This window comes from Cucumis sativus, chromosome 3 (genome assembly GCF_000004075.3).
Source record: "Cucumis sativus cultivar 9930 chromosome 3, Cucumber_9930_V3, whole genome shotgun sequence".
NCBI classification, from domain to species: Eukaryota; Viridiplantae; Streptophyta; class Magnoliopsida; order Cucurbitales; family Cucurbitaceae; genus Cucumis; species Cucumis sativus.
Genome location: NC_026657.2, coordinates 17,468,811 through 17,483,211, shown reverse-complemented (window position 1 = coordinate 17,483,211; position 14,401 = coordinate 17,468,811). Strand labels below are relative to the sequence as shown.

The following is a 14,401-nucleotide window of genomic DNA, read 5'->3' as shown; positions in this document are numbered from 1 at the left end:
ATAAATCTTTCAAGTTTTTTTGCGGGAAAAACTGTCAAAGAACATATGAACAATTACAACATAGCCTCCTCATTATGAATAATTGAGAAAATACAATCAATTACAAAAATATAATTCCAGATCAAAGAGCAACATTTACAGAGAGAATGTCATGGTAATGAAATCGTAAGTCACTTTGCTCGCCTCTCGAAGAACTTGACAAAAGCAAGAGGTATTAACAACCTTTCCAACAAAATTAACGTTCTCAATAAACATGTAAGTACTAAAGAAAGATATATATATCCACATCATTATTGATGAGATTTATAGTCTCCAGCACATCATATCCAACCACTAACTGGATTGAAACCTATTTCATTCTCGTTTTAATTGCTTTCAACCAATTTCAACAACCTTTGCTTCCAAAAGACTAACTCCCTCTTTCTTTAGGTGAATTTAAAGCCAGTTAAGAGCACACAACCTTATAGGACTAAGAGATTGCATGAGTTCATCTAAGATTTAATTAGCTAAAGAAATATAGGACTAACTACCTTAGACTTCTAAAGAATCTTGTAAAACAATATTGAATAAATGATGTTCTCGGTTCATAGGATAATGATGTAGTTATGATCCAGCCAGATACCAATGACAACTTATCTATGTGTTAGAGCCTGACCTACAATCCTTGTTTCTTGTTAACGATTTTCTTTTGATATTCCCAACTAAACCCCATGCAACCGCACCTATAGGTTTGAATTGGTTATCCCTTGGTTTGTATTGAAAAACCATTTCTTAGAAGATTTGAATTGTTTGTTACTCATGAGAACCAATAATTGGAATGTTACATTTTTACTGCTGGTCACACTCAACACTTGCAAATTGATCTAAAAAACCAACGTAACCAATAAAAAATAAAACTGGCTAATACTTTTAAGCCCCTATATAATTCTAATAACAAGATTAGTAAACTACGTGGAATTTTAAGAACTACCCATCAAAATAAATCAATATGAGAAATTGATTTCAAAAAAATACAAATTGAACTCAATTTCAAGCATTATAATATAAAAAATTAATAGCATAATTAACTAGGAGATGGATAGAGAAATATATACGGGTAGTTTTATAATAGTTCGACACTGACCAACCAACATCCACTTATCAAGGTCTTGGGTATATTACTCAAACTTGTCTTTTCCCATAAGTCATACTCGGATAGCTACAACATTCCTTTTACGGGTGCAAGAACAATATAAACCCGATCCTTTTCATGATTGAGGATCAAACTGGTACAACACTATTGTTAAGGGTTTAAGAATAACCTCTCACAATAGTTTGGAAGAACTAAAAGCACATTAAACATACTCACTAAAAGAATGAACTTCAAGTTTAGATATTCAACAAAAAAAAAAAAACCTCGTAATACAATATCTCTCTCTTAGAATAAGATGAAAAGAAAAGTTAAGAGCTTTGAGAGAATGAAAATAAACTTTAAGGATTATAAATTGTACAATTTAATTGTTGTTTTAATTTTGGAGAAGATGAAGAGTATAAAAAGAGATGGAGGTACGTAGGTGGAAAATGAATTCAATTTGGGGTATAGAATGTTTAATTTTTGAAACTTAAACTGATACTACGAGAAATTGAAGATGTGTCGATGCAAAAAATGGCGTTGGAACAACAGACGTTGTAAGAAAAGCTTTTTGTCGACGTAGTTGAAACGGTGTCGGCATTGGTCATTAATGCAGACATAAGAAGAAGACATCGCGAAAGATGGAAAAAATAGCGATGCCACGTATCACAACGTTGTGAAAACCTTTTTATTTTAAAAATATTATTTAGTTTCCCACGACGCCAAGCACGTTCACATCGCCGTTTTCCTACTAACGATGACGTCGTAAAGGACGACATCGATGAAGCCCTAAAATATTATTAAAATGGCAGATCTCTCGTGACATCTACTGAAGTTGCATCATCATTGGTCTATTTACGACGATGCACGTTGACCACGTTGACAAGGAGCTAAACTTTGAGTCATTATGACAAATCCTTTTACCGATGTTTTAGTCATTGACATCACCAAAAGTTTGACGATTTCATTGATTTTGGAAAGGTAATGCCAACGGCATAAGTGACGAAGTCAGTATTAGATTAGCTTCTAATCACACAACCACTTATTGAGTCGTTAGAAGTGGGTTCTTGTGACGTTTTTGTGGTGCGTCTCGAGAACCTTTGTTATTTTAGTTTTGTGTTCTACGAACAGAGAATGAAAATGAAAAGAAAAAGCAAAAGAGGAAGACGAAAGAGAGAGAGAGGGAGATCGAGCCACCTTATTCGTCGTTCGTCGTTCGTCGTCGTCGTGGACGTCCGCGTCGCCCACCAACTCCCTATCTTCATTGCCTTAGTTCGTCGTCTCTACTAGTAAAAATGATGCATTTTGTATGTATATTGGATGTTAGATATTGTATGAGTATTAATGTGTATATATTGTATGTTTAGTGTTTAGGGATTGTGCATTATTATATGTATATGTATATTGTAAATTGTATGTATGTTTATGGTATATGTATGGGTGTTATGTATGTGTAAATTGTATGTGCATTATGTATATGTATATTGATATTGAAATTGTTATTGTATGTATGTTTATGGTAGATTGTAAATTAAAATTGTATATTGTATTTATGTTATAAATTGTAAATTGTATATCGTATATATTTGTATTATAAATTATAAATTGAAATTGTTCTATGAATAAGTTAAATTGATAATAATTAGTGAAATTGTAATTTTGATTGTTGTAGAGAGATTTAAATGTATTGAAATTTTTATTTATTTAGAATTATCTTAGCCCTTAGTTTATGATAATTGCTTCAAAGTGTTTTGTTACTACTAAAGTTGGTTAGTTGGAAGCGCTAGATAGATTTTTTAGTTTAAACTTATATGTACTGAAAGTTTAGATATTGGATACTTGTGAGGTATGACTTATTCATGGAAGAAATTTGGCATTTGAGAGTAGGAAATATAAGACTAATTAGACATATTTATGTTCTAGGTCTTTATCGATGGACAAAAGTTGGATGAAACTTAGGAATAAGTTATCAGTTGAGTATAAAGAATTTTTTTTCAATTTTTAGCAGTTGCCAAATATCACGTTGATGAGTACAGAAAAATAAGGTGTCCATGCAAGAGATGTATGAACTCCAATTGGGACTCATTACAGGGTGTGAAGAGACATTTATTAACGAATGAAATATGCTCCATCCTACACAGATTGGGTGTATCATGGAAAGCCAGTGAAGGTATAGAAAAATTTGATGAAAGAACTAGTAGTGACCCTTTCCATGAAGGAACTAGCAGTGACCAATTCCAGGAATAAAATATTAGTAATCTATTCCTTGAAGACATTGAAATGTTGGATATGTTGCACGATTTACAAGTGATGATTGAATAGAAACAAGAAACAGTAGAGGAAGGTTTGGAGAATGACATGTCGTTAAATAGTTGTGTCAAAGAGGAGACAACAAATATATTTCAGGAGTTAATAAACAAAGCATGTTGTGAGCTATACTCTGGCTGTTTAGTATTTTCATCCTTTAACTTTTTGCTTACGATGATGCATGTGAAAGTTTTCAATTGTTGGATCAACAAGTCCTTCGACATGATGTTGGAGATAATAAGACATGTGTTTCCAATGCGTGGTACCAATGTTCCCAGCTCATTCTACGAGGCCAAACACAAATTATGTGACTTGAGGTTTGGATATGCGACTATTCATGCCTTTAAGTACAACTATTTATTGTACTGGAAGGAGTTTCCCGATTTGCAACACTGTCTAATTTGTGGTGAGTCTCAGCATAAGGTTCGTCCTATTATAGAAAAAAAAATTATGCACTCTCAATTGATACCGAGATGAGAGAGATTGTTTCTATTGGAAGAGGGCTCGTTTGAAATGAGATGAGATAAAGATAAATAAGTTGAAGTAGAGGATGTGTTGAGAAATCCAGCTGATGCAGAGGGATGAAAGCATTTTGATTTTGAATTTCCTTAGTTCACTTCAGATCCATGGAACATTCGTTTGGGATTAGCTTCTTATGGTTTCAATTGGGCATATGAGTATCGCCTATAGTATGTGGCATATGATGTTAATTCCTTATAACTTGCCACCTTGAAAATTCATGAAAGAGTCCAACTTCTTCATGTCATTGCTAATACTTGGTCCAAGATCTTCTGGTAGAAAAATGGATGTTTACCTGCAATCATTGATTGAGGAACTAAAAGAGTTATGGAATCTTAGTGTTCGTACGTATGGTTCTCTTACCTCTCAGTTGTTTCAGTTTTATGCAGCTTTGTTGTAGACGATTAATGATTTTCCAGCTTATGGTGACTTATTTAGATGGAATACGAAAGGGTATCATGCATGTCTCATATGCATGAGAGATAAATCGTCATTTGGGATAAGAGCAAAGATATCTTACATGAAACACGAACATTATCTTCCAGATAATCATGTTTGGCATAGAAGTAAGCTACATGATGGAAGTGTAGAGCGTAGGTCTCGTCCAGCTGTACTTAATGGGCATGATATCTTAGAACAACTGGATTTTCTTGAGTTTCTAGTGATGAGTAAACATCCATCACTGAAAGATAAGAAAAGAAAGTGAGCTCTGAATTGGGCGAAGAGAAGTATCTTTTCCGAACTTTCTTACTGGCCAAGTGTACTATTACGTCATAAATAGGATGTAATGCATATTGAAAAGAACGTTTATGACAACTTGGTTAGTACATTGTTGAATATAGAAGGAAAAACGAAGGATACTACAAATGCTCAATTGGACCTTTAGGATTTGAAAATAAGAAAGGATTTACACCTGATAGAAGTTGGTAACAGATTGGTGAAATTGTATGCAAGTTATACGTTCACTAGCAGCGAACGAGTTGCATTTTGTAAGTACCCGAAATCAATTAAGTTTTAAGATGGATTCGTTAATTTCTAATATTTCATGATGTGTGAATGATAGAAACGGGAAGATATTGGTCTTAAGACCTATGACGGTCACGTTTTGCTTCATCACTTTTTACCTATTGGTGTTTGGGCATACTTATCGAAGAATGTGCACATTGCTATTACTGAATTGTGTAGTTTCTTTTGCGACTTGTGCGCAAGGACACTAAGAGTAAGTAATTTGGATCGATTGCAAGCAGATATCATTATCATACTTTGAAAGTTGAAAAGAATATTTCCATCGACCTTTTTTCAGTGTAATGGCACTACAAGAAAGAAGTCTTTCACTGACACACATAGGCATCGACGAAAGACCATAAAACGTTAGCCAATCCTTTACCGACATACTTTTAGATGTCAGCATGAACTTCAGAAAAACAGCGTTGGGAAAACTTTTCTCAACGTTGCGAAAGGGCTATGTCGACGATAGTCAAACGGCGACGCATAGCGTACAGACACGAGACCAACGCCAGTAAAAATGTAACATCGATGTGCCTTAGTCATGTCGACGTAGGTAATACCGACGTCGCATCGGGAAAAGACCTTCCTTGATGTTTTAGTCATGCGTTGGGGAAGGTTTTCTATGCCGACGTATAGTCTACGTCAGCAAAAACTTATGTTTTATTTTTTATTTTATTTTATTGTTGTTATTAATATTGATATTGTTCTCGGTTCTCCATTGGGCTCGAAACATAATGTGCAATAATTTCTAAAATTTAAGAAATTACATTAATTAGAAGAAGTGAAATATAATATATAAATATTCAAAATGTTTATGAGCAATTAGAATTAAAAAAAAAAAACCTACACCTAGTAGATGGTAGTCGTAAATGCCACATAAATAATGCAAAACCTACATTTGAAATAAAAATATAATTAGAATATCGAAGATGCACAATCAAACAAATTTAAGTGTTAAAGTGTACGTACTCCAAGTGTTCACGGGCCTCTATGTTGGCGACTCATATCCTTGATCATCTTCTTCATTTGCTCCATTTCCCGTGCATAATTTTTTTTTATTTTACAAACTGTCCCGTTTATTTATCTATCACAGTCTGTTATTTGTTGATCAAGGTTTGCCACTATTTGGTCTCGCTCCTCGCCTCTCAGTCTTTGTTGTTCAATCAGGCAGTTATCATTTTCAAGGTCGCCCTTAAGTTGGCTAACCTTCGCAATGTGTGCTTGGTGGTTGTAAGAGGAGGAAGTAGCTGAGAAAAGAGAACTCTTCTTGAACTTGAGTAGTCTGGTTGTCTACCAAAAATATTATCGCATATCTCATCATCCAAGAGTGGTTGAGAACCCTCTGGGACAGGTTGTGACTGAAGTTGTAACATTTGGTTCTACACGACAATACAAGCTGAGGTTAGGAGATATCATCAGAAATTAAATAGAAACTCATAATTAACAAGTTAGGGTGAACTTAAATGTGCATCCTTTGTCGCCTGTGAAACGAACTCACCAGAGTTCCTAGATTGAGCGCCGGGAGAGGAGCTTCCAACACACATAATATTCAGCTTTTAATCATATGTACATATGTGGTTAAGCTTGTAATGTGTGTTGATGTCTCAATTAATTCCAAACTCTTTCCTTCGTTAACAAAGGTTTTTAATAATTCATAAAATCATAAATCATATGAACATAAAGTCAATACTCAAACTTGATCAATGTGAATCACAAAAATTGCAGGGGATGTGCATATTGCACGTGTTGCAGTAATGTCAACAAGTTTTGATCATATCTTTTTGAGCAATTGGATGAGTTGCCCAAAGATGAATGCAGGTGGAAATATATCTAAGCGTATTTCTTTCCTTTTTTTTTCTTTTTTATATTCGTTTTTTTTCTTTCTCTTCTTTGTCTATTCGTGAAAAATACTAAGATGTGCAATCTAAGCTATCCATATTATTTGTGCATCCCACAAAAAATAATCATCCAATTATAGTCGTTGTCACATAGCAACTCTTTCCTTTACATTTTTTTTCTATGTGATTAAAGTGAGATGTTAGAAAAACGGTGGAACTTAAGATGTACCTTGCAAGTATTGTTTGAAAAACGGTGGAGTAGCATAATGGATCAATATTTGCCTCAATAATATGATTCAAAATTAACTTATGAGAGATAAATATTTGAATGAGTTTAAATATTATTTAATATGAATTGGATTCATATTAAAATTATTGGTTATGTGAGATTTTATATTTGAATATGATTCAAATTTGAATTAAATTAAATATAAGATATTTAATTTGACAATTATTTAATTGGAGAATTAATTAATAATTTAGTTTAATATTATTTAATTAAATTTAAGTTAACTAAATTAATTAAAACTATAAGATATGTAAGAGATATTCATTAAATATGATTTAAACGAAATATTAATTAAATATGATTTAACTAAATTAATTATTTAATTTTATATTTCTATTAATTTATTTTTAAAAAAATTAATATAATCTCATGATTCTTTACTACTCCCTAAAGGAGAGGGAGTTATAAATATGAAGAAAACAAATTTTTTAGCATAAGCTTTTGCCTATCTGTGATTCTACTTCTACGATTCTTCTTAGAGATTCTCTAAAACACTTTTTCCCATTCTAATTGGTTCCCACAAACCAATCTCATCCTAGAGGATAGAAAGGTCTCCGACAGGTGGTGTTTCGAATTCGGTAATTTGTAGATTCAGAGATGTCAACGAGATTAAGTTGCTCTATTATGTAATTCTCTAATCTAATTTGTTTAAGCATGCCTAACCTTAGTTTAAATTATAAGAAAATTTGTTTGTGTACGGTATTTTAGGTTCCTAATTAAGAGGAAAAGATCTTTGTAAAATCTTCCGTTGTCAAGGGCTTTTATCCCTTTACCTTTGTCATCTCTTTTATCCTATACCCGGATTCGTTAGTAAGGTCCAATCAATCGTGGACCTATGGACATGAAGGCCGTCATGTCTCTGTTTATTGGTGGAGGAGGTTAATCTTGTCCAACTGTCCACCGCTTAACTTTCTTCATGTAGAGGTCTTTCTTCGCATAATCCCTTCATGTAGTATCTATATTGCAAGGCCTTTATTGCATTGGCGGTACGTGACCATGACCTTATAGTTTAGCCAGTTAATCACGGATCGTTGGATCCCACAATCCATAGGTTCATTAGGTTCCCTTGCTAGCTCATATAAAATAAACTTATAACAGCATGATGGAGTGATTCAAATTGTTCAATTTAGATAAGGAGAGAGAAACTGATAAGCATATGTGATATAGTCGTTGATTATCAGTTTAGAAACAGAGCTTTATACTTAAACGTGAATTAAATATAAAAAAAGTGAATGCGGGTTCAAATTCAGAAACTCAAAAAGATGAAAGTTATCAAAGTTGTAAAAAGTCAAAGCTTTTAATTTTGAAAAGTTAAACTTTGACATACAATATATTCAAATGTGATTTGTATTTCGAGAAAATGAATGTGGGTTCAAACTCGAGAGGTCAAAATTAGTCAAAACGAACAAAATGATAAAAGGTACAAAATGTAGACTTTTGATTTGAAAAGTCAAAGTTTGACTATGACCAAAAAAACCATTTTGCCCTTTTAGTAAAGATATTAAAATTTTTTTTGGATAATCTCACTAACTCTAATGAACTAAATGGATTTTGCCATTTGAATAAAACAAAAGGCCCACTAAACAAAGTGGACTTTGAGGTGTTGGGCAGAGTTCAACATGCAAATGTTGCATGACATTTTACTATAATAATGGGCTACCAAATTCATTTAGAAAACTTTTGGTCCTTGGAGTATTTGGGCTAGAATTTTGCACTATTATTCACCAAATAATTTTTGTTTTTCCTCTCCCGAAACTCTTAACTTCCAAGTTTAGTTCCTCCACATTTCCATCTCTTTCTCATTTCTTCATCCATGTGGTCCTACAATTCGATTTTAAATCCAAAATATAGTAGGTCAACACTAGCGGTGGTCCGGTTCGTGTTGGGTGGAGATTTAAGTGGTTATAGGAGTTTCAAACGTATGTTTCACTGACCCTAATTCAATTCCACTAAGGAATTTTCATGTTAAATTTTGGCAATTTAGATAAAATTTGATCGAATTTGGTTGTGCATGTCTAATTTTTCTATCAATTACACTTTTAAACTTTTACTTTCATGGGTTGGCCCCTATAGTTTGAGTGTTGCAATAGAGCCACTTGTGTTGATTGATGTTGTATCAGAAATTGGTTAGTTTCTCAATTAAATCATCTATAAAAAATAACATAAAATAAAATTATAAAAAAAACGTGTGCTCTGTTTAATCCATTTTCTATCAAATTAGGAAGAGGAAGAACCAGTTGGAGATAGATTTTGGCCATTCAAAATCCACTCTCACTCCAGCTAGAGGGAGAAGGACTGATTCCTTACAATACACAGAAGCAAGTCTGTGCGTCAGTCTCAAATGTATGTTTGGAGGGAAGGTGATTCGGGAGGTAGCATGGGAAAGTGGATCAGATGTGAGAGCTGGAATGAAGATGAAGGTGTATTTGGTAAAGAGCAGGTGGACGATTAGGACATGAGTATAGTTTAAGGGAAGACACAGAAGTGATGGAGGAGAAATGTGATCATAAGATGAATATATATATGTGTATGTGGTAGAAAGCAGCATCCATCCAATTGGTTTTTATCCATTGCCAGCCCAAGTTTCCCTCCACATGAGTGGTAGTGGATTTTGGCGGGCCAAAACCTACCCGACTGCTTCTCCTTCTTCCAACAAAAAACAATTAGAAAGACTAATTTATTTTAATTATTTTTTATAGGAATGTGAATTGACAAACTTTCCATTTTCTAATTCAACATCAATCAACACACAAGTCGGTCTAGTCCATTCTAACGACCAACACAAGTGGGTCTAGTCCATTCTAACACTCAACAATAAAAGGTCATTTGATTCTAAGTTTAAGTGTATAATTGTGACAAACCTCGTAGTTTGATAGTGGTTTACACTATTGTTAAAGTACAAATAATATTTTTTAAAGTAATAAGAGTGGTTTAACTATTTTAGCAAATTACACTCGAACACACATTTAACGTGGTAGGAGTTTAATTCTATTTTTTTTAAAAAAAAATAAGATTTAGATTCTACCCTAGTCTCTTACCATTTTTTTTTGTTAAGAAGAAAGTCAATATTTGCATGTAAAACGTTTTTTTAATATGCAACGTAGCTACCTAATTAAAATATTATTTATTGTAATCATTTCATTTTTGAAGATCAACAAAACTTAGAAAATTTACATTAAATGTAAGAATCAAAAACCCCTTTTTTTTTTGTCACTAATGCACTCGTATATCAGTTGAACCATGTTAAATATGTAAAGTACGAACTTATCTAAAATATAAAATAGATAGGAATATGTTATGAAGATATTTTTATTTCAAGATGTAGAGAATAATCCAATAAAGTGGTCAGATACAATATATTTTTCAAATAATACTGGCAAGATACATCTTAAGTTCCACCGTTTTTCTAACGTCTCACTTTAATCACAAAAAAAAAAAAAAAAAATGCAAAAGAAAGTTGATATGTGACAAGCTATGATTGGATAATTATTTTTGGTGAGATGCACAAATAACATGTATAGTTTAGATTGCATATCTGAGTGTCCGTTTGGATTGAATTAAGAACAAAATATTTTTCAATAATACACTTTCTTTTAAACACTTTTTTGAAAATGAGTTTAAAATTTAAACACTTAATGTTTGGTTAGACTTTTTTATAAGTGTTCATAGATTATTTTATAAATAATTTTTTTTTTAAATGCATTATTTTAATTTGCCAAACACTACCATTCTTTTTCAAAATAGTTTTTTGGCAAAATTAAACACATTAGAATCTGATCCAAACACACCCTTTTGTTTTTCACGAATAGACAAGGAAGAGGAAGACTAGACAACATGCTTAAAGTATTTTTCACATATTTTCTTATTCTCTTAAGAAAAAAAAAAACGAATAACAGAGGAAAAAAAGAAAAGAAATAGGCTTATATATATTTTGGTCTGCATCCATTTTTGGACAACTCATCCAATTGTTTAAAAAGATGTGATCAAAATCTGTTGACTGCACCAATCCAATATGCATATCCACTACATTTTTTGTAATTCACATCGATCAAGTTTGAGTATTGACTTTATGTTCATATGATTTTATGAATTACTAAAACCTTTGTTAACAAAGGAAAGAGTATGGAATTAATTGAGACATCAACGCATATTACAAGCTCAACCACACATTATTAAAAGTTGGCCATCACATGTTGTAATCTTTGTCCAATACCATTTTTAGAAATATTCATATTGACATAGAGAAATATATTAATCAGAAATCCCTTTTCTTTTGACGATAACAATTTTGAATATATCCAAATTAATTGGCCATCATCTCAAAATCACTTCATTTTTTTTTTCTTTTTTCTTTTTCCATATTTTATTCTCACTCTATAACCAAACATTTTACAAAAAAAAAGAAGAAAAAAAAAAAAAAAAACAACAACACAACCATTTTGACAAGAATTTTACTGCACAAATCAAATTAATCCACAAGGCCAAGATTCTTGGAAAATTGGCACTTGATCACCATCCTCATGATCACCAACCAAGAAATCCCAACTACTAAAATCATCATCTTCCCAAAATCCGATATCATTGTCATTGTTATTATTTGTATCATTGCTACATATCCACTCGAAATCTGGGAACTCGAGATCGTCAAACTTGATTATATTTGAATTTGAAGACAAGGAAGGCGAAGTCGATGAAGACGATGTGGAAGAAACACAAGAATTTAGAGGTGGTGTTTTAGGCTCGATTACAGTGGTCGAAGTTATTACTTCTCCTGGATCCTTAGTTTCAGGGATATTGTTGACTGGTGAGCTTGGTGACATCTCCGTGTCGAGATGAGAGCTGGGAAGGTTGGATTGGTGTGAATCTGTTGAGATGGATATATGTTTATGAGTTTGAGGGTCAATGCCCATTTTCCTTAACTTCTTCTTGATGTGAGTATTCCAATGGTTCTTAATCTCGTTGTCAGTTCTACCCGGAAGATGTGAAGCAATCTTTGACCATCTATAGATCAATATTAAAAAAAAATGATGAGTTTTTAATTATTCAAAAGAGACCCAAATTAAAAGTTACCAATAAAATAATATGATATTATGGATATATTTATATAATATAATTTTGAAAGGTGATAATCTTATGGATATGTAACATATGTTAGATGTGAAAAGAAGTAGTTGATTAATGTGAAAAAGAGAATTATAATAAAAAAAGAATCTGGGAAACTTTATAAAAAGATTGCATATCATATAGTGATGTGAGAGAGATAAAAGAGGCATATGCATATATAGTGGAAAACTCCATCATTGAAATTTCATATTTCCTAATTTTTTTATATTCAAATCTAAATATTTTGTATTTTATTTCATTTTAAACATTAACAATTTTAGTTTCTACAGACATTAACTATTTTTTAATTCAAAAAATTTGAGAATCAGAAAACTAAAAATTAATAGAATATAAACAGTTTTTTTATCCATAAGAAAAATTGCACACAAAAACATTTTTTAAAAAAACAACTATTTTTTTGCATATTATAAATATGACAAAATTAATCATATCAGACCGTAATCTTAAGATTATGAAAGGGCTATCAAACGGTAATCACAGGTTTATCGACTTTTAAATTGTTATTTTTGAAATTTAGAAATTTATCATAAATTTTTTTATCTCTTTTTTAAAATCTATAAACATTTATTTAAAATTAACTTTTGTTATCTACCTTTATTAATATATTTTGAGAAATCAAATCAAAACTTGAAAATTAAATAACTGGTTTTTTTAAAGAAAACAAAAATTTCTCTTCTACTTTTCCTAACAAAGAAGAATTAATTGTTTTAAAATAATAAGGTTAGCAAACGACTGTTAAAATAATATCTGAAAAAGAAAATAAAATGTATTTAGTTTACCTTCTTACTCAAAACCTCCCAAATATAAAAGAAATATAATTTGTTTCCAAAAACAAAAGCCAAAAAGAAAAAAAGAAGAAGAAGAAAAACTAATTACCTCTCTTTTAAAAAATCAACTAAAATATTGCCGAAAAATCAAGAGATTATCTTGGGAAATCAACGAAGAAAGTGGAAAAAATGAGAAGAATTTGATTTTTATTTGGCATTTCAGATAAAGTAAAATTTTGGAAATTTGTTTGGTTTTAAAAACACTCCTAAAATATAAAATATAAAATATAATATAGGTAGTAGAAAGCCATAAATAGTAGTTAGAATTTATGTAGGCATAATAATTTTCGAAAACGAAAAAGAGAAAAAGAGAAAAAGAGAATGGTTAGTTAATTAAATAGTAAGATTTGATGGGAAGAAGAGTAAAAGAGTAAAAATGAGATGAGGAGATGGGAAGAGAAAGAAAAATTAAGTTGATGATGAAGAAGAAGAAGAAGATAGGGAGAAAGAGAGAGGAAGGGACCTGTTTCCAAGTTGAGCATGGAGATCGATGACCATTTTCTCTTCAAAATCAGAGAGAAGGCCTCTTTTAAGATCAGGCCTTAAGTAATTAGTCCATCTAAGTCTACAACTTTTACCACATCTGAGGAGACCTGCAAGTTTAGGAACAGCTCTCCAACAACATGACTGACCATTTGTTACTATGAAGTTTATTAGCTTCTTGTCTTCTTCACTTGTCCATGGCCCTTTCTTCAACCCTACTTTCTCACAACATGGCTGTCTTCCCATCTTTTCTACCTCTTTCCTTTCTAATTTTTTCTATATATATATATTCTTTCTTTACACACACTCTTTTGGAAGATAAACGATCGTGAATGGAATAATAATATGCCCACCACTACCTACATTTATATATCATTACGCACACACACTCTTTCTCTCTCCCCCTCCCTCTAAACCCCTTTTTTCTTAAGAAAATATTATTTTTATTGTTTTGTTTTCTGTGTTTTTTATTTTACGTGTAATGGTAGGGTTTGTTTTAGAAAACTGAAAAGGAATCAAAATTTATAAGAGATCAAGTTTTTACAATTACCATTGATCAAATACTATAAACAATGTTCTGAAAATGAGATTCTATACATTCATATTCAAGGTATGTTTTCAATGGATCTATTATCATTATTTTAGTTTATTGAATATATATTTGGGAGACTTTATTGTTTGTTTTTGTGCATATTAGTAAATGTATGTAAGTAATAATAATTATGTATATATATATATATATATATCCTTTGTTTTTTTTCCCAAAGTTTAAAGAAATCAATCATTTGGGTGTTTGACTTTTATGGAACCAAAAATCCTATGTAGCAATTTTTTTCACCATTATTTTACTTTGTGACAACATCTTTTCTTTCTTTATTTTTTTTAATTTTCAAAA

At 31.5% G+C, this 14,401-nt stretch overlaps 1 protein-coding gene across 1 annotated transcript; it reads right to left on the bottom strand.

Moving 5' to 3' along the window:
- Window positions 1–11,309: 11,309 nt before the first annotated feature.
- On the bottom strand, window positions 11,310–13,829 carry LOC101222180 (transcription factor MYB20). Its single transcript, XM_004145800.3, has 2 exons — window positions 13,487–13,829; window positions 11,310–12,073 (listed from the first exon to the last, which is right to left on the bottom strand). Exons 1-2 carry the CDS (start codon window positions 13,750–13,752, stop codon window positions 11,536–11,538), a joined length of 804 nt encoding a protein of 267 aa, XP_004145848.1. The 5' UTR covers window positions 13,753–13,829; the 3' UTR covers window positions 11,310–11,535.
- Window positions 13,830–14,401: the final 572 nt, after the last annotated feature.